We start from the raw sequence: 27,816 nt of genomic DNA, 5'->3' as shown, positions 1-27,816 counted from the left end.
ACAAGGCTTTTCTGAACCTAACTGGCAACCTTTGACATGGAAAAAAAAAAAAAAAGAAACAGAAAGTGGCTTGTTTTCCACAGGAGCAGACCAAGCCTTTCTTTTCATTTGTGTTTTTACTTTATCAGGTTCTGCTTCTTATCAAGTCCCTCGTCCAGATAAGTGTCATATTTTGACATTTTGTTTTCATGAGTGCAAGATACATAATATGATACGATGTGATATTATTTGTTGTCCCACACAGAATTCATTTTGCAAAGCCTTCATATCGCACACTGTAGTGGGAAACGAATCCCAGGAATCGCTGTGATGTTTTATATATGTTGATTCGACCATCTAAACATAGGAGGAAAAAAATTAAAGTTGAGACAATATCTGTAGTGCTTTGTAGCTGCAAAGCTACAAAAAGTTTGGAATAAGCATGAGATTTGATGGTTGAATCTATATGGTTCAAAAGAAGGGCCGAGTGTGCGCACATCCAGACAAATTATTCAGGTGCAAGAGAAAAAATTGTTCAGTGCTGGGTACAAAGGAGCGAGGTCTGCAACTGTTAAGCTCCCAATAAATAATTTTATTCTCTTTTTTGAACCTTAAAAAAGCCTTTTGAGGCTCAACATCCTTTTTTGAGCCTCAAAAAAGAGAATAAAATTACTTATTGGGAGCTTAACAGTGTGAATCTACATATCATTGGCCCAACTTACTGATAGATTAAAAGCTTATGCCATAGTTTTGCATCTAAACCGTCCTCATTTCAATCGATCATTAGCAATTTCGCCTAGAGCACTGTTAACCTCTTCAACTCTACTGCGCCCACGGGTGGGTTGGTCATTGCTGCTTAGCCAAGCTTTAGTCAAAATAGAACTTTATTTTAAATTCTAGTGTAATTTTCAAGATTTCCTAAGATACCAGACACATCCTGCTGAATTACTGGGAAATGTGTATAAAATGATGAACAAGATGTCTAGATTATTTCTACTTGATGTAATGCTGCAGCCATAAATGGTCGAGGCAGATGGCCACCCACCCAGAACAACAACAGATAAAGAGATCAAGAGGTTAATATGATTTTTTTTTTTTTTTTTTACTGAAGAATATATTGTGAAAATTTTGAGGTTATGCGGTTTGAAGCTGAAATTGACATGTCCAGGTAAATGCTTGCTGAGAAACCACAGTCACAGCATTCACAGTTACTGACCTGGTCACACTTGATTCTCGTATAATTTACATTGTTATAATATTAATGAGTCATTATTTGCCTCATAAAAGTTTGTTTACTTCTCACCGATGGCACCGACTACACCATAAAGGTCATGCGTACCTAATTCATAACGTCAGCTCATAACTCTCTCTCTTTTTGTATGTAAAGGGCTGAACCTATTCTGACCAGGATGAAGGAGGATCACACCCGCATCATTCTCCCCGCCATAGACAACATCAAGTACAACACGTTTGAGGTGCAGCAGTACGCCAACGCTGCCCATGGCTACAACTGGGGGCTGTGGTGCATGTACATCATCCCCCCTCAGGAGTGGCTGGACAAGGGCGATGAGACAGCCCCTATCAGGTGAGGGCCTCGGCTGCAGTACAGCGTCCATTATAGATGAGGATGTTTGATGAAATATGGATAGCCCCAGGATATGACTTATTCATGTGTGGAGCCATCAAATTAAGGGCTCTGTGTTCTGATGTACCACCCAAACACATGAGGCAAGCCTCCCATGGAAAGCTGTCTAATTACCATGATGAATATCTTCATTTTGATGCAGGAGCACAGGATGCAGCCATGCCGATACCGTGTCATTAATGTAATTGTGTGTTGCACATAAGCCGTACATTCCTTTACAAGGCTGCTGATTGGAGGAGTGCGCCGCTCTTATCATGTTTCTGTATAATCTTAGAATTGATTATACTGGAGGAAAAAGTTTGACTGCATCCTAAGTGAAATGAATTGCTTTTTAATTCATTCAGGAATGGCGTAGACGATCATATTGCTCGGCAGAAGCCCTATATTACAATCAACATCTGTTTGGCTCGGGCAAGGTCGAGGCAATACTAAGTCCTTTGCTTGGACTGTATTTATTATTCATGAAGTGAATTCTTTATCTGAAGACCGGAGGTTACTGTTGAACTTGCAGAGCAATTCTTAAGCATTAAAGAATATTAGCCTGTGATTTACACCATGCTGGGATCAAGCAGATCCCACTGATTTCAGTCAGACTGCTTTGGCAGCGGCACCACGCCTTCCTGGTTATTGATTTTTATTAGCATCGTGTATAGTGGCCTGGTGGATAGAGAGATTATCCTGTAATCTGGAGATCACGGGTTTGATCACAACAACAGTCGAACACCGTGCTCACAAAGCAGAAAATTGTCCAGTTCTGATTTTTCCCTCCCATGTGACACAGATTTGACATTTTCTAATCGATGTGCCATTTATTCTTTTTTTTCTTTTTTTTATTCCTACACGTACCACATGGATATGTGATATTAAATTGGACTCCAAGGCATGTAACATACATTTGATTCGTATTTGTGTTTGAATCAGAATGTGTTTTCCTTGCCATGACAGTAAGTAAATCACATCATTTTCCTGAGACAGTCATCATAATTTTGGCTTCTTGGCAGAGCGGCATTAGTATGGAGGACAGCAAGACACAACAGTGGAAAGAAAGACAAATAGCCGACTTGTTTGGTATCTGGAGAAACGCCTCAACTCAGGCGACACTCAAAGTCCAAGTTCAAAACAAGAGGGAGAAGCACAGATACAAAAATGGATGAGATGTCTTTTGTTGCTCTGAACATGTTGCTTCATCCTTGAATAAATATGAACATACACATATCTGAACATATAGAAATATGAACAGCAATTCAAAATTGAGCTTGAGACATGTGTCCATGTCTGTTAAAAAAGGGCCAGAGTTCAGATCACTCCAATGAATGCATACAGGCATGAGTGTTTCTCAGGGATATGGAAGGAAACAAATTTCACTGCATTTAGTCAGCACTGAGCTAGTACAACTAGTCGTAGTATGTCCTTTTTAAAATCTCTAAAATTCCTCAAAGAAACCCAGAGAACAATTTGTTCAAATGCTGCTTTAAACTGAAGTAGCTAAGCTTGTTTGTTTTAGTCTGTAGTGTAGAGCCACAGCTGGTGAAGGAGCCAAGCATGCAAGGTCAAACCAAAGCCAGCATGAAGCAGCTTAGCTATTGGTTTTCATCTTTTCCATATTCATGGCACCGCTGGGCTGCAAATGTGACTGTGAGCTCAGTGCATACTTGAATGTAAAATTCAGAATTCAGAATTAAGGCTGAAACAATGAAACATTGCAAATGAAAAACTTCCAGAATCCTTTTAAATTGTTTAGGGGCGGAGATTAAGCACCCTGAGGTTCATCAATTTAAAAAAAAAAAAAAAAAAAAAAAAGAAAGAAAAAGAAAAAGAAAGAAAAAGAAAATCAAAATAAAACAATTTTTTCTACTTTGTAACCATTAAAAAAAAAATAAATACCTAAGATGTGTTTGACATCATACCCTTTAGTTTGCCAGCAAACATTTTGAAAGAATCGACTTCCAGTAAAAGTTCCAGTAAAATGTGCAAATTCATATACATCCAAATTAATTCCTAATGAGTCTATGTGCAGCACAGTGATAGCGGTGCTCTAAAACGTAGTTAGACAGCATTCAACCAGTAAGACCAATAACACCCTGGCAAGGCAGATTTATGTGACATAAATAATCTTGTGCAGACATTTGCCATCCCATCACAGGGCCTTTTAATAAGATAAATTGCATTTGTATTGCACTTTCTTTCAAAGAGAGTCTGCAAAGTGCTTTAATAATCAAATAAAAGCAAACATCATACTTAGGATAAAAGTAAAGGCAGTCTCACACAGGCAAGTGTATAAAACTAAGTTTTAAGAAGTAATTTGCAAGATAGAATAGTGATTTAGTCAGCTTAAGCTCCTCAGGCAGGTCGTTCCACAGCCAATAGTCTGATCACCTTTGGTATTAAGATTAGACTTTGGAAGAGCAGTGCCTGAGGATCTGAGGCTGCACACTGGCCCTTGGGGAGTCCAGAGGTCTGCAGTATAGTTTGGGGCCAGACTTAATCATGCTTTAAAAGTCATGAGTGAAATCTTTAAATCAATTCGAAACCCAACAGCAACTGCCAAAGAAATGCAAGGATGGGAATGATGTGATTTTATTTATCTATATCCGCTAAAGTCCAAGCTGCTGCATTTTAAGCAGATTGGGGACATGAAATAGACTTTTGCTTGATGCCATAATGCTTTTTTTTATTATTATTTCCAATATTCCAGTGAAAGCTAAAACTTGCACAGACAGTCCATATGACCAAGGGCAACAACAACAAAAAAAAAAAATAAAAAAATTACAAAGTTTCATTACCTTGCTGGGTCCAGCGTAGGCTAAGCAATAATGGTTTCATTTGATTTGTCTCATATGAGCAAATAATCTGATGACAGTTGAAAGAAAATACCCTGGCAGCAAATACTGTATATCTTATGGTATCAAAGAACCAATAAAATGGTGTTTTCGTGAGTGGTAGCTCCTAGAATTGAAACGGGAGACAGATAAGCGGACGGTGTCAGACATGGCAGGGCTGGTTCTTGTTTTTCCCGCTGACGCTTTGCTGCAAATGGACAGAGCACCTCAAGGGCCAGCTGAAGTATGTCAGCTTTGAGGATTTCTATTGGAAATCATTCCTCCACTTGTTTCCTCAAGCTTTCTGCCCATCAACAACAGAATCTCTGTGGCCACTCAGAGCGCCGACTCAAAGCCCCTTCCAGCTGTTTGGACACTTTCAAACAATGAAGTGAGAAAACGGGTGCGAGAGGGCCCCACGCAGCCTCATGCTGAGAGTATGAGGTTATAACCATTTAAGGGATTTTTTTTTTTTTTTTTTTTTTTTTTTTAAGAAGAGCTTGTCTTTGGTAAGTACAGTGCTTATTGACTGCACTCGACAGGGGGTGGTGGATGGTTTTGATAAGGGAATAGACTAATGTTTTCTCAGTTGAATAAGGGCTAAATGTGTAGGTGATGGTGCACTTTTAGGTGTGTTGATATGGAGAATTAATCCAAGAACTGGACGTGAAGCACTTCAGGACACTTAGGAGTGAATTATTGCACTTATACCATGGCCACTTGCCAACAATTTACAAAAAACAGGGAGAGTTGATTAATTTAGGAAGCAATATGTTTTGAAAATAAACACTTTTCTGCCTGCACCGTTTTTCCTTTGGGTCAGACTAATATCTCAAAAAGACACTACCAAATGATATGGCCTCTCAACTTGGACCACAGCATTGTAGACATCATGGAATTGGCTAAAATGGATTAAATACAACTCACATCTACACAAAGAAACACTTGGGGCTCTAGTTTCCCGGCGCAGCGCGGGGTGGCGCAGTGAGGCGAACCCCGCGCAGAGCTAGTTTCGACCGGCGAAACGGCAGAGGCGGACAGTTTCCAAGTTTCGCAGGCGGAGGTTCGCCGAGATGGGAGTGGCGCCGCAGCGGCGGGAGGTGCCGACAGAATCGGCTTGGCGCAGTGACAGTTTCGTGCCAAAAGGCTTCGCCGAGGTGCGCCAAAAGCTCGCCATCTGAAACCACGTCTACTTTCAGCGCAAGGAGGAGCGGAGCCGGCGCAGTGGAAGTTTGGCTGCCTGGCGCACATCACCAAAACCTCACAATCAGCACAAACGGTGCCAATCTCCTTTGATCTGACATCAGCTGTGACGGGACAGTTGATATGGAGATATATGTATGTGCTGATTGTGATCGTAGCATTGAATAGTGTTTTTTTCGGTATTTATTGCATTGTTCATGTGTCTGACATTCCGGAAGCCTGCCTGTGAGGTTTTGGTGACGTGTCCGCACTGCTCGCCGGTCTCCGCTCCGCGCCTGTCTCCTGGGCTCCGCTCCGCCTGCGGCAGTAGACCTCCTTGTCAGCTGTGTAAACTTTCATTACGCCTTCACGCAGCGCATTTTAAAGGCGAGGACAGGGGCTCATTTGATTGGTTAAATGTGAATCGGCTGTGTCAAACCCACTCCACGCCTTCTCTCCTCCCCTCCGCCGGTAGGAGGGACAGCGGAGTACTTGCGCCACCGAGAACGGCGTGCCAAACTTGGAAAATCCGCCTGGCCACACCCAGTTGGCGAAGCGCATCTGCGCTACGCCCCCGCCTCGCCTGGTCTGTGAAACTAGAGCCCTTGGTTTTAACAGAGAGCCAGTGTTAATTGTGGGAAAATAACCACAACAGTTTTGAAGTATTTGGTGTTTTACACACAGGGCAAGGTGTGGTGGCTAGCCCAGGCTAAGGTAGTTAGCTTAATAACTGGAGCCTTACATTTATTGCTGTTATTGTTAGCTAAAATATTTTTTCAAGATTTTATTTACTGTCATTCCTCAGTACACAGGTGTAAGGGGGAACAAAATTATTGGTACTCCAAACCCAGGGCAGTTGACCTTGTTCAAAGCAGCCATTTTGACATGAGCTAGCAGGTTAACACAGGTGTTACTAATGATACTAATGAAGGTTCTGTTCCATTTAGGTCGAGCAGAGACAGGCTCCTGTTGTTATAAGGTTAACACTTTTTACAAATCTTTTAATGGACACCCTGTAGCCAAGGAGACTAGTGTAAATGCAGTGGTGTGAGCAGTTCCTAAGGAAGTATGACTTTAAGCGCAGGATTAAGTTCTTACACTAGCTTAACAGTTAAAGAAATATTGTGACTAGAAGGTTGCAAGTTTGAATCCCCATTCCTGTGATAAAACACCTATTAAGGGGATATGTGAATTCAGAGTTCAGAGCTGTGTCCACCAGAAAGGACGATAGCATGTCTGCCTCGTTATACTTCATTGTGTCAAAGATTCTGAAGACCACCACCGAAAACACCACGGTAAATAATACAACCATAATATTCCGATATAGCTATAACACATAAAGTTAGATAACGTAATGTTAAGCAGCAAATAACTTTTGAGTTTGCTGACGTTAACGTCAACGTTAGCTATGCTAATGTTGTGAGCAAAGTAACATTAGCTGAAATTACCTAGTCATTTGCTGCTTAGCTTTATGTTACCTAACTTTATAAGTTCCAGTTATATTGAAATATTAAGCTTGCAGTGTTTAACTTGGCGTTACTGTTGGAGAACTTGAGCCTCTGAAAATGTGAGAAGGGGCTGTGGAAAGCAGAGGTTACGTGGCATGAAACCCTTTTCACTCTGTAACCTGTAATACAGTGGCGTCTATAGTTATAATACACCGATTTAGTAATGATAAGCACAACAAACAATAAACAAACAAATCAATCCACTAAAACTTATACATTGGTGTGAACGTGATACAATGTGTGGAAGATATACTGAGTAGGCTTCTTTACGATAAACATGACAGAACAATATATGGTGCGATATAATAAGGTGATATGTTAACGTTATTTATTGATAAGGAGGCATGATAAACACACATGATTTTCCTCCATGGGTCCCAGGGCTGGAGGTGGGCCCGAGTCCAGAGCTCTGCAGGAGGGAGATATTGGAAAGAGCAGCACTGACTCCTCCCTCAGCAATTACCACTGAGGTGTACTTAAGCAACAAAGCTCCCAGGTGTGAATGTGTGTATGTGCATGAATGTGATGCAGAGAGGGGGTGAGTAGAGGAAGCTTGCTTAATGGAACCATTCCTTCGATATAGAGAGGTTAAAAATAAACCTTCCCATTAGTGGCTGAAAGAACTTAAAGGTGCACTATGTAAAATGTGAGAGCCCTTCAGACTCGACTGGAAAAAAAAATCTACCGGTGAGGTGGTCTGACAATGAAAACCATATGCACCAAACCATCAAATTATGTGCTTACTCCATGTTTTTGTGGACGGCTGAGTCGAAAGGGTCCTCACCATCGCAAGTATGCATTTTTCCATAGTGCACCTTTAAACAGGACCAAAGGTGCTGCTGCAGTTCAAGCACTGACACCACGAGCACACAGATTTTGACAAATAAAGATGACCTGATGTTTTGATGCCTACATCTGGGTGAGCACATTTCACAATAACAAACTGGATAACAACAAATACAAAATAGCAGATATGTGCAATTTCACACCTTTAATTCATAAACCACTGTCCACGTCAGGCAGTTTGCACTATTTCTTAGTGCATTTGGGCCATCAAAGAATCTCACGTTTTGAGTAAGAGGTCACACAGATAGAGTTAAACTTTCTGGTGAGACAAGTCACATGCAACAGTAGCATCTTCATCTGGGGGGAGCAGGAAGCTGAAATGAAAATGCTCTCCTTGGCAGATCACCTACATACGCATTGGAGCTTCATAAGGCTGTCTGCGCATACCACATACTGCAAGCAACTGATTTAGGGGCCAAAGTTAAATAGTGCGACGGTAGGATGAGCCCCGCAGGCTGGCCATCTGTAAACTCAAAATAACTAAACCTCATGACATTAAAGGAAAAATCCACCCTTGGGTACCCTTATGCTATTAAATATCATCAGTCTGTGAGTTCCTGGAGTAACTTTGTGCAAAGTGTACTTTGCAATTTTTTTGGTGTAACAACTTCCCCTCAAGCTACTTCTTCAGTTAGTGATTTCCTACATTTCCCACAATGCTTTTCAGTGATCTCCAGAGAGAGTAGGGAGGGCAATACTGTTAATATAGCACTTTTTTTTTCAGTGGAGAAAATGTGAGAGTGGAGAGACTGTTAGTGAACTATCTTGCTTTCATCCCATCTCTGACTTAGCAGGAGCCACGATAGACACCATGACTGCAGAAGCTCAAACTCTATTAACAGAAACACCACAGCAAGGAGCGTTTACCGACAAAGTAACACTTTAACATGTTTTTGTGTTCATATATGTTCATAAAGACAAATGCAAATATGTAATGGTACCCACATGCACTGTCAAAGTATTAAACCCTTGCATTTTCTGCATTTTTGCAGAAACAGCTGGCTCTAATTATCCCTTTAATTGGCTTCAGTTAATTGGCTTTAGCAGGGGAATTACTTTTTCACGCCTGAATATTGCATGTTTGATCACCTTGCTCACCAGACAAATGAGATAAGCACCAATCTTTGGTATCTATTTTGTCTCTTCTCTACGGCATCCTCAAACTACAGCAAAAAAAACTCTGCGAAAAATGTGTAAAAATGAGGAAAATCGGTATGGCAGGGAATACTTTTTCACAGCATCACCCGTTATGCCAAAAAGTAGCACAAATGCATGTCAAGGGTGAAACAAAAGTAACAAAGCGTGGTCACTCAGGAGCCGCTGGTTCCTCATCATACGTACTCTGACTTCTGAAGTCAGTTCAAGCCTGTTTTATTTTGGAAGTGCTTCTAAGAAGTGCTTTACAGAACGAAACAGGATCAATTTTAGGAGGTCAGAGGCTGCGTGCATGTGGGTGTGTGTGTGTGTATGTGTGTGTGCGTGTTTGTGCATGTGTGTGTGCTGCTGTGTAGGCCCTGAGTCCTGGGTCCAGACTTAAACACTGACACTGTCTGACTGCCTTTCATCGCCAGGAAGCATATTCCAAAGGGAGGATTCAAAATCGATGCATAACAAGAAAGCCAACTCATGCCGCCACAACCCGTTCCACATTTGGGTTAAAGGGCTTTCTATTTCTGTGATTTGCCGTGCTGCTCAAAGTTTGCACTGTACAGACAGGCAAGGTAGGTCACTTGTCGAGAGAGGAGAGAAGATGAGGTGAAGGGGGCTGAATGTGTGCTATAGCCTGTCTTTTTTCTATCTTCACAGTGCAAGCAAATAATGGTACTTGAAAGCCTCCCCATCACAACCTCATAATTTAAACAAGACTGTATCAGGCTGCATCAATCAATAAGATTACATAAGGCTGCAAGCAAGGATATATATATATATATATATATATATATATATTACCTTAAAGCAAAGTTAGAACTTGCAATGAACTAAGGAGGATTAAAATGAGTTTGATTGATTAGCTAATCACAGTGCAGACTTCAAATTGTCAACATCATTTTTTTAACGTTTTATCCGCTGACGGAAAAGAATTGTGCAGTCTTGTCATGCTTGACCATTTAGTTCATTTTGGCGAGATAATTAATGAGGAATGAGTAGATAAGAAAAAATGGGCTGATTCTGTGGTGTGTACAGACTGTTTGTGTGTGTGTGCATGAGATAGAGAGTGAACAAGAGACACAGAGAGGGTGTAAATGCAACTACAAGTGTACAAGCAGTGATGTATTTCCTGACTTGAAAGGAATGTGAACTATAACCTCCGGCCGTAATTAGGTATCATAACCACCATTATTAACAATAATCAGTTATACCTTTGGTGAAGCATTAAATCATGCCCTCTGTTTAAATGATCTAATTCAGTTTGATAGGAGCTCCGGTATGAATTTAAATCAGCTTAAAAAAGTGGATAAATTATTTTGCAAATAAAACATCCCATCAACTCGGTTTTGTAGCTTTACCCTCCAAATAGTCCTCCACAGGTTTCATGTAGCTGCTGCAAGAATATTCAAAGAAACACTAATCTCAGACAAAATGATGACTGAACAGTGTTGTGTATCTTCTCTGAATCTATAAGCACCTTTTTCTCTGGCTGACACACTGTATGGCACAGTGTGCTCTTTTAATATGAAGAAAATAAATCAAAATGCAGCCTCGGCTTTACTATACTTCCAAGTCTCACATCTCTCAAACTGAAGTGGTAGCCGCGCTCGCATCTCACCTCTGCTGTGTTTATATATGGAGAGCTCATCCCGGCAGTCTTTCCAAAACAGCGGCTCAGTGGTCATTTTGAAAAGAACATTTTAACTCAGCTCAGTGTTCTGTATGAATGTAAAGCTTTTTAACAATCTTTGCGCCAAGGACCCAATAGATAACAGCAGCAAAAAGGAGGCATAAAGAGAGCGTTCTTTCAACAGAGGCAGAACATGACCAGTAGCTTTTTTGAAAAATAAGTGAATTTTCTCAAAATCTCTCAATCTTGTAACTAAACTTTGATAGATAATTCAAGTAATTTTTAAAAAATCTTCTGGTTCAGTAAACATTATTAGTCAGTAGTATAAAAGATTTTTTTGTGTGTGTTTCTCTGTCTATGATTGTGTGTCATCATTTATATATATGCTACAATGATATGTGTACAATACATTATGACACCATAGAGACACATTCTGCACATTACTGCCATGGGCATTACTTAACAGCATCTTTACTACATGGCAATAGTACACACACGCATACACAAACACATATGCACCACCGCTTTGGTGATAAGCTTAAATCTGACAGTCAGCTGCACCCATTATAAATGTTGCTCAACACAATATACACCCTGCAGTCAGATGCAGATGAACACACACACATACATACACACACACACACACACACACACACACACACACACACACACACACACACACATCAGAGTGGTGCATCTTATTCAAAAGCAAAACCATGACTGAATTCACTTTCTGTGGGGACTGGGATGTTGTGTTTCCTTTGGAGTTAGATTTTATTTTATCTTAATATTAAAGCTGCAGCAAGCCTACGGCCCCAAATGGCAGAGAGAGGCAGCTGTTTGAGTTTTGAAGACTCAATACTTAGCAGCCCCCGTAAGGTGATGTGAGTAAACTCAATGTCTTTTTTTTTTTAGTGTGTGGTGGGTGTGAAAGTCGTGAATAGGTTCAGCCATCTTTGGGGAGTCCAGCTCTCTCTGGATGGAACATTCACTTGCTGCCATTTAAGAAACAGTTTGTGTTTCTCTCTCAAAGTTATAATCCCTATCTTTTCTAAACAGATGCCTGTTATGCTGTGTATCACTGATTGATATAAGGCAGTGATGAGTGAACTTATCGGATGTTTATGAAAGCTTGTACATTCATTTGTGCCGTGTATCCAATAATTGACCACACACAAAAACTATATTGTAACTATAATTACATTGACCATACAAACAGTATTACAAACAGTTGTACTTCAGAATCATTAAATATCTGCTCAGATCTACCATGATGGACTACTGTGGACTTTTGTTCACTTAAATTATAAATTTGACCCTGTTTACGTCCATTATAACTGCTTGCTAGCAGGGACTGCCTGTCCAATATGAGGCAAAATGAAGAGAGACAGGAAAGACAGGACAGAGAGAGGGGATGACATGCAAGCAGAGGGTCTGGGCTGGACTTAAACCAAGGCCGCTGAGGCTAAATTAGCCTCAGTAGTGGTAGACACTCTGCACAGTAGCGCCCTGTAAAGTGGAAATGTTACCTACCAGTTGACAACATCCGTACGTCAAGTACATCAAGACTAAAGCTCAAAGGGCTGCACACAGAATAAAATAGTAAGAAAATGTTTAAAAACAAAAAAAATTGTGAAGCAGACAGCTTAGATATTACACAATATGCACTTACAATGATACATACATATGTGTACATATGCATACAAGTGTAGATATTTAATACTACACATACTAATACATAAGTATATAGCATAAAACTGAATTAAAACTGAATAAAATCATGGTTCAAGTTCTATGGCGATGCAGACAGGTGAGCTTTGAGTTTAATTTTAAAAGAATCGACTGAGCTAGCCTCTTGGATTTGACCAGGAAGACTATTCCATAAGAAGAGGGGTTTCATAGGAGATAGCCCCGCTGTCTACTGACTTTTTGTTTATTTTTGGAATAGTCAGGAGGCCAGGATTTTCTGAACGTAGAGTCCTCATGGGTGCGTACAGAGGAACTAGAGATGTTGAGTCGGATGGTGCAAGGCTGTGTAATAGTTTGTAAGCTAAAGCAGAATCTTGAAGTCAGGATCTAGCATGTATAGGGAGCCAACGTGGTGAGATCAGAGCAGGGGTAATGTGATCGGATTTTCTCGTCTTAGTTAGTATCCTGGCAGCAGTGTTTTGTACATTGTGTAATTTGGTAAGAGTAGATTTAGGTAAGCCAGAGAAAAGGGTGCTACAATAATCAAGTCTAGTTGAGACAAATGCATGGACAAGTGTTTCAGCATCAGACAAAGAAAGACTGGGATAAATCGTGGCAATATTTTGTCAATGGAAATATCCAGTCTTTGCAATACCATTGATATGCTTTCAGAAAGATAGAGATCGGGATCCAATAAAACACGTATGTGAGTATAAAATAAGAATTGATGTCACAACCTGCAGAAGTTAAAAAGTAGCCTTTCATGGAGAAAAGCCTTGTCATGTAATTTTTCTTCCTAACCCCATGTGGGCGGGGTTCATCAAAGACCATATCTCCCATGATTAAACGCCAGTTAAAATTGCAACTGTTAAGGCTCCGGTTCATGTCAGACTGAATTTACCGCATTCTTCCATGAGCCACTCAGCGATACCACTAAAAGTTTGTTTTTGTTTGTTTTGTTGCTGGTGAGATTATCCGTAAGGGATTGATCATATATGATATATCACAGGTTCCTTTGCCCAAATAAGGGACTTTAATAAAACTGCAAATTCATGCCTCTTCATCCTGAGAACATTTCAACCATCCCTTAGAAATCTGTTCCTCCTTCCACTTAATGGCCTCTCTGCTCTTTGAAACTTCAGAGAATGTTTAAAAAGATACTTCACATTGACATCAGGGACAAGTCAAGGCTATTCCAGCTCACTTTCTACAGCTTCATTAAACACAACCCAGCATGCTTTTGGTCAGGCAGCAATGCCCAATGTGGATTATGTCCAATTTGACAACATTTATTTTTACTTTGTGGGGATTCAAGTTGATGGTCATTTCTATGGCCACTAACAATGAAAGCCGAAGCAACAAAAATCTCAGATTCCTAGATTGCCTAGATTCCAAGCAACCAGCAGGAAGAATATGATGCTTTTAGTAATTTTCTGTGGAAACACTGTAAGAAATGCATTGTGTATGTTCCCAAGCCGATTCTGCCTGTGATCAAATAGATTGCCTGTAGTCTAACCTGAGGTGCCTGCCACTGCATCGTGTTTGCATTAATTGTTATCAGTGCAATTCGAGTGCCTTTACTTAAGGATTATGATCAGAATTCTCTGTGGGTGTAGAAAAGTTTTGTGGCTATGGAATAATATTCAAAAGCTCCTGTCTCTCTGCTCATCCAGAACGCCGGCTATGATTGGCTGCTCCTTCGTGGTTGATCGGGAATACTTTGGGGAGATCGGTCTGCTGGATCCCGGCATGGAGGTGTACGGAGGCGAGAACATCGAGCTCGGCATGCGGGTGAGGACCACGCCTATTATTACCAATGCTGTTATTAAAATAGAGTCAGACTACAGAATGCTTTGATACAAACTTATAGACATTTCTCTTTTAAGCAAAATTAAAAAGGAACTATGTTGCGCAGGAGTTGGAAATTGCTGGGAGAATTGCTGCAAGGAGAGTTGAGTTTTTTTTTTTAATGAGACATTCCTTCAAAGCTGGAGGCTTTTGTGTGTAGTTCTACAGCAGGAAGGCCAGTGTAATGGAACACAAAAGCCATAATTACAAATCCAATATTTGGGAGGGTAATATTCAGATGAATAGTCCTGGTGGGAATGATTTGTGAAATCTATATTCAGACTTTGGAACAGCTTATGATGAAGTTTCCTTATGTTTCCTAGCCTGAGGGATACAGCTTAAGATACAAAACCCAGGGGCGTCAACAGAAGCCATGATTAAACTTTGCAAAGTTTGAATTTCTTAGATGGGAGTAGAAGAAAAAAAAATCCCCTTAATGCAAATCTTCAACCAACCCAAACGCTCTAAAGCCTGTATACGGAAAATGTAAATCTCTTTTGCTGCTGCTTTGAGTTGAATTTAACGCTTCATGTGAGCGAAGGGCTTGGTGAAGAATTGGTTAGCGTTTAAATTCAGAAAATGTTTCTCTCCAGCCGAGTGGAACCATTCTGAATCTAAACTCACTCCTTGGCTTATTGGAATGAGAAATGCTTGAAAGATCCCACTCCTTCATTTAATGTCGTCCTCACATCCATTTCAAAATCTCGAGATGGCTTGAATGGTACCTCAGAAGTGTCGGCTGCCTTTGAAAAAGCACTTGAGAGACGGCTAGAGAGTAGATCTCAGTTTACAGATTGCCGCGGTGCTTTACTGAAGCCAAAGACGTTTATAGTTGTTGATGACCATTTCAGACCCTCTCATAATTTCAGATAGACCAGAGTGGCTTTGCCCCATTATCAATAGCACGTTCCGTTTGCTGTCAACAATAGTGACACAATCATCCCGCCTCTTGTGTCTTTACCCAGCACTTGTTCTGCTGTTACTATGGAGCAATGAGTCATCATTATGTATTATGTGCCACCCGCCAACGGCCTCCCCCAAGGTTACATGGTGTTTTCTTATTCAGTAGAGCTGCTTATATGTACCTAACAAACCATGCAACTGAGTTAGAGGGGGTTCGTGAGGGAGATCAATTTAGCTACAGCTGCTAAATAAAGGTAGAATGACTCTATTGAACCATGTGATATAGTGCCATAGTGAGCTCTGTTTTCTCCTTTGGCTCAGTCACACCAGTTTCTCACCGACTCCATCTTTCTCACTGTGAAATATTTTCCTTTTGACTCACGAAGTAGCACATAGTTGGGTGAATATGCCCTTACGTCTGTGAACACAATGCCATCGCAAATGCAATTACCTCTTCTCCTGTTCAGCATGCGTGTGTGGAAATGAAACACATGCCATGGAAAGGGGCTATTCAGCACATGTACAAGCTTGAATAGGTCCACAGTCAACAACCAGCTTCAACCATTCATATTGTACCGCCGCTAATGGAATGGAGATGGGCTTCTGGCTAGCAGAGGGCAATTACTCCTCTAAGGCTAGTGCAGCTTAGGCAGCTCATTGTAGTGCCGGCTGAGGAGTTGCCATTTGGGATAGGCTTGATTGACAGGAACATGTTTAACAATTAGCCAGACTGGCTCTCAATAGCTGAGCCTGCCCAGGACTATCTCACTACAGGGGACTGATGAAAGGCACGGCTCACACTGAAAGGTTATGGCGTATTTATAATTTACTGAGAGTTGCGCACTCTGACTGAAAAGCCTTCCAGGATACAAGGCACTGGCCTCTTTGTAAGCAGAGAGGAGGCTGGGATGTGCAGGGCTGGTCGTACGAAACACTATGTGCGGTGGTGATTGCTTTTTTTTTTCTCTCTTTTCTTTTTTGGAGTAAGCATGCAAGAGAATAAAGCAAAGCCAAGGAAAGGAAACTAGATCAGAGATCTCACTGGAGTTTTCTGTTCCTTCATGTGTGAAATAATTTACAGAGCAGGGCCTAAGTGAAAAGCAATGAGTAGACAGAAGGATAGCGAGACTAAACTGCGGACGCCAAGAACACACTTATGTAAAAGACCATCCCAATGTGATTCAGTGTTTGATAAATACTTCATCTACAGCTATACTGTTGTTTGACACCTGCATTCCATCAATCTGACATCTGAATAGATTGCAGTCTGCCAAATCATGAGTTAATATTATCCAGAGTCAACTGAGATGTATTCTTACTGATATTATATCAGCTACTGATGCCAATGAAGCTCATTCAGTCGCATAACAGAATTAATAAAGAGTATTTTGCTTTATCTGTCAGTGACAATAAATTGGACCGCTCATATTTTAAACCTTTTTCGTGCTATGTCTTAAAATGAAACCTCTGCTTGCTGTGAGGCTGAGTCTGCAAACAGAGAGAAATGGTTAGGGATAGAAATGATGAATTCTGCCAGAAGTGTCAATACAAGTTTATCTTGTAATGCGTCTCTGACCCCTCCTTGCTGAGCCTTTGCTGATATAGTATCTCAGGAGACCAGAACGCTGCCTTTCATTGTCAGGATCCTTTGGGCACGAGGATTACACTGTGGTAACTCTGTCTCTCTAATCCTACATTAAAATCTATCAAGGGTCAATAATTCTACAGCTGGTGCACTTGCAAGTTAACAATCAAACACAGTGTGGAAGGAAAGCATTTGGTGGGCTTACTGAGGTGGAAAGTGGGAGGTAATATGCAAGGGAGAGGGGATGACATGCAACAGAAAGTTCATGAGGAGTGTTTGTGTACAGAATGCACTGGGGTAAGGATTTTCAAGGCTGATAACGGTGCTGAGTTACACTGAAGCTCACAGTAACCAATATTTATATACAATTTATTCTTTTTTTTCCCATTTTCAGGCCAAGCTATCATAAAAAATTGATGATTTACCTAGGACTTTATACTTGTCAGGGTCAAAAAACCTCTGAAGTAGTATTTAGACCATCATGGGAAACTAAACAAACTCCACAGACCCAAAATAAAATTACAAATAAATAAATAAAATTGCCATATTTTGTGTAGCTGGGTAAACTGAAGTCTTGTCCGTGATCATGAGGCAAACAGCAACCACCATAAAGAAAAATCAACCAAAATTTTCAATCTCAACTTTTTTTTTTTGCACCGCAAATTATACATTTAATCATTTAATTAAGTCATTTGTCAGGAACAATGCAAGTTAAATAATTTATTTAGTCATTCACAATGACTAAATAAACCCTAACCCTAATGACTTAAAAAGTGGGATAAAGTGTATTCCACAAATATAAATAAAAGTAAGCTGCGTCTAGTTGGCTGCACCCCCAATGCTCCATCTCTGTGCATCATCTCTTAGCCACCAGGAAATCACTCAACAAAACTCGATCTCCTGATGAACTCCGTCAGAGTTTTGTAACAATCCGCTCAATCAGTCACCTCAAAATTCAATTTGAAAGTGTGATCTCACCGGTGGCCCCCTTCGTCCTGACAGCCATTTACAAACTCAACAGGAACGCTTTCTGATGTAATGGACCAAAACTTTACCATCTTTTTTTTCCTTCTGTTTTGTTTTGTTTTGTGTTTTTGAAGTCCCGTCTCCATAACCACCTGGGCCGAGCCTCGAGGCATCTGGTCATAATCTCTGTAGTGAGGAGAATGGAGTTAATTAAAGTCTAGCTGCACCACCAGCTAGCAGACAGGAGAGGGACATAATTACACTTCACTTGGTCCCCTCAGCATCCCAAGCAGTTATTACAATTTGATGACACGTTTTTTATCCTTATTTCAGCAATAAAGTTGTATTTTTTGTTAATATTTAACTTTTTTTTTTTTTTTTTTAATTCACAGTTTTACTTTTATTCACTCTTTCCTAAAGTTTGAATGCTGTATATTTCAGGCAGCATTTATTTTTATGTGCCATCAGTATGGAACACAAGGTAAACTTTTTTTTTTTCCCCCACAACAGCAGCCTCTCGCTGCTTGCTGGTGGAAAGAAAAGAAAAGAAAAGAAAGCCTGCAAACTCAACATGAGCTAGTTATTTCTGGCAATTCAGGTAACAGGTGCTGCTTCAAAACAGTCGTCGCGACGCGGTCAGATGTTACTCCCGGTTTATTCTAAGAACATCTGTCTCACACGTAAAAATATGAAACCTGGACACTTTAATACACCTGATTAGCCTCACAAGCCATCTGGATTTGTACCTCACTCATCGTGCAAAAGAACTCAAAGGGAGCCGGCAAACTCCAGATGGCTCACTTTGTTAAAACTATTAGTTGTTACCATATATTGTGTCATAATTGTTGTATGTGTTTCTATATACAGTGCCTAAAGGGTATATTCTGCTAATGAGATGCTGAAGTAGAGGGCATGGTATTGTGTGGTGTGTTTTGTTCATTTTTTACTATTGAGCTTTTATTTACTGTTGAGTTTTGAAAGGTCTTAAAGGAAGCAGATCTGAAATAAGGTTAAAAAAAAAAAAAAAAAAAAAAAAATCCCAAAAGCTTATTTCACGTGACTATGGATATGAATCTGAATTGTGAATGTAATGAACAAATTCAGATTAATGTCATTTTTGAATGTGTTTATATTGTGCTCTGTGTTGTATATTGATTATTGGGGTGTTTTTGTCTGATATGGAAAACTACAGTGGAAATATGTGGCTATTCCCTTCTGTCGTATATACCTTTTTTTTTTTTTTTTTGTGAAATCCCATGTCCACACAGTTCATACAGTCCATTCTATATCTTTAACAACCAATCTGGACAGCAGATGCAGTGTTTTCTTTGGACTCCTACAGGCTGTAGCCCTCCACAGCAAAAGCAGTCACCTTGGAAAGGGCAGGAATGTCATTACGAGGCGGCATTAAGCCCCGGCCATCTGTGGTCACCAGCCATTCTGGCAGCTGCAAAATCACCGCCATGGCCGTGTCCATCAAGCAGCAAATGACAGAGGGCGCTGACCATATGTGAGCCATTTCCAACAAACTGAGCCATTCTAAAGATGGGAACAAATCTTAAGCCACTGCAGGACTCTGCTATAGCAATTTATCAAATGGCAAACGTGAATGTGGAGAATTATTGGGTAAATGCCATAATGAGGAGTGTCGTTAGAGCATGTGCACATGAGAGAGCATTCTAGTAAAAAATCTCGTCTCTTACATACGGTCCATCATTTATTGACTTCTTGATATTTTTGTCTCGAGTGAATTCGCACTGTTGGCCACAGAGGCTCCAACCCCGATACATGAACAATTAATTCTATAAGAATCCAGCTCTTGGTGGGGCTATAACATGGGAGGTGCCATCTGCTTTTCATCAATACATCTTGTGTAAAGGTAACAATAGAGGAGAGCATTAGGTATTGATCAAACATTTGTCTTTTTCAATGTCTGCATTATTTAGTGGCTGAATCAATCTGCTGGGGCTTAATGGACTGAGAGTTACTTACTCCGTGGTTCATTATTGTATGTTTCAGTCCACATCCATCTGGGGGATGAGAGACAGGAGTGAGAATAGATGCAGCTGTAAAAAATGAGTTGTATACAAGGATCAGCTATTGTTTCAGTTGAATTACTGCAGCTAATGTATGGTTTTATAGACACGGGGCGTGTGGCATAGGGTTTGCATTCAATGGGACAACATTTCAAAGCATTTTCATGGTTTTGATTTATGCGTCTGCGTGTGCTGTGCATAGATAATTCAGCTAGAGTTATGCTGTCTTGTTATTTTAGGTCGCACCCATCCAGGCTATATCAGTAATTTATGCTGCAACAGATTGTGTGTTTGGAAAGCAAACCGAATGTCTCCCCTTTAACAATGACATGTAGCTTATTCCTTCGCCTGGAAATGGCTTTTGAGGAATGACATGACTTCTTAAGCATCAGCTTACCTGAGAGAGCGACTGCTTTGGTGTTCAGGGCCAGTGGGACAAGTAATTAGACAGACCTTGTCAGCGTACCTATTTTCCATTTGAATCATAAACTTCATAAAAGACTTGTTTCAAGAGCGTCTGCAGTTGCTCCCACCTTTTTTTTTTTTTTTTTTTTTGAGTGCATTTCGACAAGGTAATTAAGATAATTTAGGATGGATTGTGTATTTCACATCCGTTTGCTATTCAGGACTTATAAATTAAAGAGAAATAGTGAAGCATCAAAGCTCTTTCTCTCTGGAGAATACCAGCACTAGGAAGTATAGCAAACTTTAACAAGTGCAGATTGGCTCATCCCACTCATTATCTAAGCACTAGTTAATCTGTTCACGTAATTACCCCTGCTGGGTATCTCAGACTTATTTGGCAGAAAATTTGAAATGATCTGACAAGGCCAAAACATTTGAAGAGTAGTAGGATGAGCTGATTTGGCCGCACCACTGAGTCAGCGCGCATATCAAAGGGGGAAGTGGCGACTGGATTGAATTAGCTTTTGACAGACGGCACAGTTAAAAGGGCCTCTGCATATACATCTCTTCATCAACTTCCGCAGTTTTTTGGGGATTTACAAAAAGGAGAAATAGACAAAGACAGCATGACAAGGAGCGCTGCACCCTAGGGAGTGGCTAATACCCAGTCTCTCCACGGAGGAGAGCGCCTTTAGTTCACAATGCTTTGAAACATCACTCATCATAGGAGAAGGCCTCAGAGGGAGGGAGGAGGGGAGGAACGCGACACTGCAATGTTTTCGTCCAAAATGAGATATCCACCAATGGAAAAAACAAAGATTTAGAGCGTTACTTACCAGAAATGTTCAGTGAACAAAGCAATCAACTCGTTTTCTTGGGAATGGATTCTACAAGAATGTATTAAAACTTAAAGAGGATCTTAGGCGTTGAAAGCTGTTACCTCTGGGCCAGACTTAACAGCCTTTATTTCCAATCCGCAATCGAATGGTTAAAAATTCATGGACGTGCGGCAAAGGCTGACAAAGCCTCATGGAAACGCAACAGTCCAGTTTTAAGGGTGCAATAGGGAAAGTTCAAGATCAAGTTTAAAATCACATCACAAAATCATCAGTGGGTTGACTGGGTGTTAACCGGTACCAAAGATTACTTTGCCAGATGCTGAAATTTCTTGCATTCAGAATCCACTTTCCACAAAACCCTATTATCTTACATTATATTACAGTACATTGTCATCAGATGATATTATTAAATCTCTGCTCTAATTAGCTAGTTTACCTATTCTGTTGTGAAAAAGTGATGTTGTTGATGGAGATCAATAAAAGTCATAAATTACTTAATGCCCCTTTAACTATCCAAGTATGAAGTAAAACCTTTTCACTTTTGCTCATGACAACAGACCTGAGGTAGATCCTCTTTAGCTTTTAATACATGAGTTATTCATTTAAAAATAAATCCCAGCTAAAGTACTTTCACAATTAATATTGACATGCAACTACAGTGACTATGTTTTTTTTTTTTTTTTTTTTTTCATAAAACTATCTAAAATATTGACTGGTGAATTTCAGGTATTAAAATGGCAGACAGTATAGACAGTGTGTTACATGTCCCTTGTCCTGTCCTTTCTCAGTCTGATGCTAAAATCAAGACAGAGGTTGTTTTCATGCCCATTACAGTTTTGTGTTTGTGTATAGTAATAATTTTTTTATGATGTTGTCATCAAACTATAAGGATTGGGTAGCTTGAGACACAACAGGGAGCTCAAATGTAATCTTCACAAGTCACACTGTCGCCTAAAAATCAAAAGACAGACTTGATGGTTGTCTTTCTTTCCTTAAACTATTTTAAAAAAGGATCAGAGAGGATATGAGCATGCAGCCTGGATATTCTGCACTCCTAATCAGCATTTCCTGGCATTTCTTTGAAACGAGTGGGTCTTTTTGGGATATTATCCTGCAAAGAGATGTCCCCTGGGTATGAAGATTCTAGAGGGGCAAGCTTTTCAATTAAAAACAGGAAAGTGTAAAATTCCCCAGACACAACTGAGTGCACACAACTCATTATCTCAAGTGGCTAAAACAAGTCTGTGGATGGCTTTCTTCCCAGTTAATTGTGAAGATTTCTGAGTGGACTTTATGTAAATCCTGTGACATGGGTCTGCTTAAAGATCCACCTGACTTTATTTAGAATAGATAAGACATTCCAGTTCATTTGTGCTGTAATTTGTGACTGCCTCATGGTGATGTTATATAGCTTTTTAGAGCCTCATGGGTGTTTCTATAGAAATTATTCAAGTTGAAATTTATTGTATGTACTCCCGGTATTATAAAAGCAAATGCTGTCAGTCAAATAGTGTGTTATTATGATTGGAAGAACTAATTTGGTGATATTTTTACCTGAAGATTTATTTATTTATTTATTTATTAGTAAAGAATATTTGAGTAAGTTCCGACCCTAGCAGCCATGGAACTTGAATAAAATGCAGATTTTTAAAGGTTTTGATGAAAAGGACTGGAGCTGGAGTTCTGTCCTATAGCCAGTCAAAAATATTGTTGGGTGAACAACTCAGAAACTGTAATTTACCAAACTACCAAGTTCCTCACATTGATAGGGATTAAAATCTACAGTATGTTCAGTAGCCAAATCGATAGTATAGACTTTTGCATTGATTTGTTTATATGTCAAGTGCCATGACTCCAAAATGTCAATTATCTGATCTGTGTGATGGTCCTATAGGAAGAAACCAGGAGCTCAGGCATTGATTTTCACTACAGCGCAGTAAATGACACACACATGTGTGCACACATGCTCAAACATGCACAGATGAACATAAGCATTTGTAACCTTGTTTTAAGAAAACTCTCAAAATGATACTTTCTGATACAACAAAAGTGCACTTCACAGTTTTATTGCATCCTATAATTGGAAGTTTGAGTTTTTTTCTGTGGATGCAGTATGTGTCCAGGGTGCATTAGGGTGCTCTCTTTCTACCCACACAGCATATTCAGGCACACAAAGGATGCTTACTGGATCTGTGTGAGTTTGACGGAGCTTCGTTGCAGTCCCAAGACCTAAATGATTCGTTAAAGCCACTGTTCCTGTAAACGACATGAAAACATGTTACATGCAATCTGTGAAGTCAAGCCATAACTACAGTATCAAACAAAATCTGATGCCACTGAGCTGGTACAGCTCTAAGCGTTTCACACTGTCTATGGTAGGGTCATAGACAAAAATTATTTTAATAGAAATATTTCTACCTGAAGCACTTTAAGTGGCAGCAGAAAAAGATGGAGAAGTGTAGGGAAAAATGAAGAGTGGAGTGTTTTTCAAGAGGTCAGCTTTGAGAGGTTTGACACGTTCAACAGGTTTCCCGACGGAAATCAACTGAAAAACTGTTCAGAAGAAAGAGAAGAAACCTCAGGACTCAGACCTTTAGCTAGGGCAGGTTTGTGATTGTGAAGGACGCAGAATATTTTACCTTCTTTCTAGTTCTCAGTCAAATAGCTTCTGATAATCTCATTCACAGACGTTCCAAATATTAAGCAACCTGTGCCAAAACGGACCTTGCAGCTATTGGTGTCTGTCCGGGCTGGACTGCCCCCTGCTTCACTCAGGCATACAGAGTAGCTGAGGAAAGTGGATATGAACTCCGACTGACCCCAGGCTACCGCTACAGTCATCTGAGCAAACCTGGGGCTTCTGTTCATTGCTGCAGGATAATTTTCCACCCTGTCTGTCAAATCAGTCAGCTGTCTGGCAAGATGATGCAGAATATTAAATCTGCATGACCTCAACACACGCTTTCATCATCGCAATCTGGGTCCCAAACCGCTCTCTGGCTCCTTCGGTGCCCTGTTTTCCATCTTGACCGCTGACTAAGAAAAGGCTTAGATAGGTGCAATACGTCCTGTAAGCAAAGATGCTATTAGTGGGATGAGAAGTGGTGAGTATTTTCAGGCTTGATGCACAGGTACCACTGACCCTGTGTCAGAGATTTCTACACTTCAAAGAGGAACATGGATCATTTGCAGTTACAGCCCATTTCCTTTTGCCTATGCCTAGCTTACCTTTCCCTCAGACATTCTGCAATGTATGCTGTAAGTAATTACATTTTTTTGACACCTCATCTGTTTTCGTCATTTTTAAAATAACAATGTCAAAATGAACTGTCGTCTCAGCTAACAAAGATGCCCTAAATAAAAACCCATGAATGAGACAATGAGGTTTGTAATGAGACATGTTTTTTTTTTTTTTTTTTTTGAGGGATTATTTCCTGGTGGAGACTTCCATTTCTTTTCTGCGGGTGTGAAATGATTGACAGTAAGCAGAGCGTAATGTAGTGCGCGCGCTGATATGAAGACACTCGACTCAAAATAAAACAGAAACTCTGACAAAAACAAATGACAGCTTTGTATCTTCTCTGATGGATTATCTAGCTCTGTGGAAGTTGTTTTTCATACTTTACAAGAATGAATGGAAACAAACTGTGAGGGGAAGAAAACAAATCCTGGTATTTCCAACTAACCGACTGCAGACAAACCAGCAATAATGGGGAGGACAGGGATAATGTGGACAGTAAAATAATAAATAAATAAATAAATAAATAAAAAACTACTGACACTCAAATCAACCTGCAAGAAAACTAGCATTTCATGAGGAATTAAATACACAGAAAAGTTATCAAATTAGTTTGTTATGTCAGAAACAGCAACTGCAGTGACAGATGAAGTTAGCAGGGAAGTAAGCAAGCTCTCGTAGCTATGTTAATTAAAGTCACTCTGTAGCTAACATGGCACTAGCGGTAATGTGTCAGATATTTTAAATGTGAAGCGATATCTTCCTGGCTTCTTCTATCCAGTGTTTTTCAGTGTGAATCTTTGAAATGATAAATGCTTTTCTGCACAAAGCTGGCTGGACTAGCAGAGTTTTCCACCATGGCCACTGAGTGAAAAAGGTCAATCACCCTTTATAATACCACTTTCATTCATTTGTTACTTTAGTTGACAGTGACACTTTTACTTTTGAACCAATGTGATACAAACATCCTAAAAGCAACCCTCTTTTGATTGTCACTGCAAGTGCAAGGGTTATTAACATCAATAGTTTGCACACATATAGCATCGAAAACCCACAGTGGTTGAATCCTTGCATGTGCACTTGGCTTTTAGAGCAGCATTCAGCATCAGGAACACAAACGCCAGTATTTTGAATCATGCAGAATTTCAGAAAACGTGCTTTTGTGCTGCAGTACAGTCGATGAAAACTTAACTTGCCTCCTGTTTGCACATGGCCCAGCAGAAGTCCTTACTGGCTGAATGGAATGTAGGCCTTTTATTGATTATATTGTTTAATGGCGCTGATGGAAACCTGTTTACTGCAGTTAATAGCTTTTGATGCTGTTTATGGCTGATGTTTCCTGTAGCCCTGTGGAGCTTATCATGTAAATGGTTCAGCTCCAATTAACTAACTGCATGTACATAGACAATTTAATTAAATTAGCAGTTACATTACTTCTACATCAAAGTTTTCTCTTAGTAATTGCTTCTTCTTAACGATGTCTTCTGCTATTTTATGAAGGATCATTGCCAAATGGACTTCACGAAAATGTAGCACTGAGGACCGACAGTGTGGTGTGTCAGTGTGGAAGATAAATATAATCATATATCTTATGTAGATGTTATGCCATCCTCGTAATGTCACAATATTATTTTTTCCTCCCTGAGATTTCTTGTTTAACAGTTAATTAGTACTAAATGCTTACTTAGGATTGTAAAAATGCATTTGAAATATTTGTATAATTCAAACAAAACAGACCTGCATTGTGATGTGCAATACATTTTTCAAAGCTTACAATCCATTTGCTTTCAGAAAATTTGGGACTGGATCCAAAATTTTGATGCATTTAATAAATGCTAAAATGTATTTGTAAGAAAACAGAAATCCTCTGATCCACATTACCTGACAGGTAGGCAGGCATCATGTGACTTTGAACCCTGTTTTATTTCAGCATGTCCACCTAGATATTAGGCAATACATTTTATTCCTCCATAGAAATGACAGGTTTGATTAATACAGAACAAACACATCAGACAGTGCTAGTGGGCCTAGGTGATCACACCTACGGATCAATGATTTACCACCCAAGGACACCAGGTGAGAGGGCTTGAGGAGCAAAGCTGCTCTCAGCATGGCATCATTGTGTCTTCCAATCTAAGTGGGAGGGCGAGCACCATCATTATGTTTTTTGTGTCCAGGGAAAAAAAAAAAAACCCAGGCATTTGGTCTGATTTGTTTTGCTAATGCTTTGGCTGAAGTCAGTGTAGGCAGGGGGATAGAGCGATAAGAAATCCTGGAATGTGACACACACCACTGAGCCAGCAGTCTGCTGAGCACCACCTGTTTTCCCTCCCAATCATCAGAACTGGGGTTCTCTCATGCGTTGGGAAAGGTCAGATCAGCATTGATGATCCTCAAAGACAGATCTGACTCCCTGCAGACGCCATGTTCCATGTTGTTAAGGCAAGGAAGATTTTCACCCCAGTCTCCCCCTCTGCCTCCCCCGTTGTACAGTTAGTGGCCTCTGATGAGCCCTTTCCAGTGTAATTTGTGCATCATGTGCACATTATACTGGGAGAAGCGGATGTTATCTCATTGCCACAGCTTGGAAGGCCTCACGTGTTTGTCGTATCGCCTCATCCAAAATCATTTTTCATTTATGATCGTATAATCGACCATAAACGAGCTGCAGCAGATTTTGCGTGCTTTTTGTAAGTAGAATTGATTAGTGTGACTATAACGCATAATTATGATTTTTATTATCTTCCACAACCAGCGTTGGTGGAATTGCTGCAACATTTGCCTCTTGTATAGACACACTGCAACACGCACTTTGTGGAATTGCTCCACTCCACATCATGCCGGATTTACCATAACTATGAGCTGTAATTGTTCACATCAGCCTGCTGGTGGTAATTACAAGTAGGACATATGGGAATTTTCTGATATCTCCCATTTGGCGTCACAAATGGCAGAAATGTGTCAACAAAGGCAGCGAATATGGCAGCAAATGAACCAGTGCCTGTTTCCTTTGCTCCTCAAGGTCTTCCAGAGCAAGACAGTAACTCTGACAAATTGTGAAAAACTTGTGAGTGACACAACAAGCGCCCATGCTCACACATAAAATGCACACACAGACACATACACACACACACACACACACACACACACACACACACACACACACATACTAACCAATTACTATGAAGGATATCGGCGATGATCAAGGTAAACAGCCAAAGATAAAAACACATAAAGATAGCTTATAGTCCTTCGGTTTCTGCCGAGCTCCCAGAGGTAAACAGAACTTACTTTAAGACCCTACAGCAGCTCAGTTTAATCAGTCAAGGTGTTTTGCTGTATTTTTATTTGTGTTTGTGTGAGAGCTTAGTAGACTGATCTGCTGTTTATAGCTGAAGTAACAAGTCACATGTTTAAAATTGTGATTTGTGATGTACATTTTTTTTTATCTCTACCATTACAAGTCATTTTGTCTCATCCTCAGAGTTAAATTTCTTATTTTTTTCCTTACAAATCTGCCAGTGCGATAAGATAATCCCACTTGTTTCC

At 40.1% G+C, this 27,816-nt stretch overlaps 1 protein-coding gene across 1 annotated transcript in view; it reads left to right on the top strand.

Moving 5' to 3' along the window:
- Positions 1–27,816, top strand: part of galnt9 (polypeptide N-acetylgalactosaminyltransferase 9) — an 85,214-nt gene that overhangs the window by 39,722 nt on the left and 17,676 nt on the right. Inside the window, exons 5-6 of the mRNA XM_030060258.1 lie at positions 1,367–1,564; positions 14,121–14,238. Coding sequence (XP_029916118.1) covers positions 1,367–1,564; positions 14,121–14,238 — 316 coding nt within the window. The remainder of the gene's footprint in view (positions 1–1,366; positions 1,565–14,120; positions 14,239–27,816) is intronic.

This window comes from Myripristis murdjan, chromosome 9, assembly GCF_902150065.1.
Source record: "Myripristis murdjan chromosome 9, fMyrMur1.1, whole genome shotgun sequence".
Taxonomy (NCBI): domain Eukaryota; kingdom Metazoa; phylum Chordata; class Actinopteri; order Holocentriformes; family Holocentridae; genus Myripristis; species Myripristis murdjan.
The sequence above is the reverse complement of the archived record's forward strand: the minus strand, read 5'-3'. Positions and strand labels throughout refer to the sequence as shown.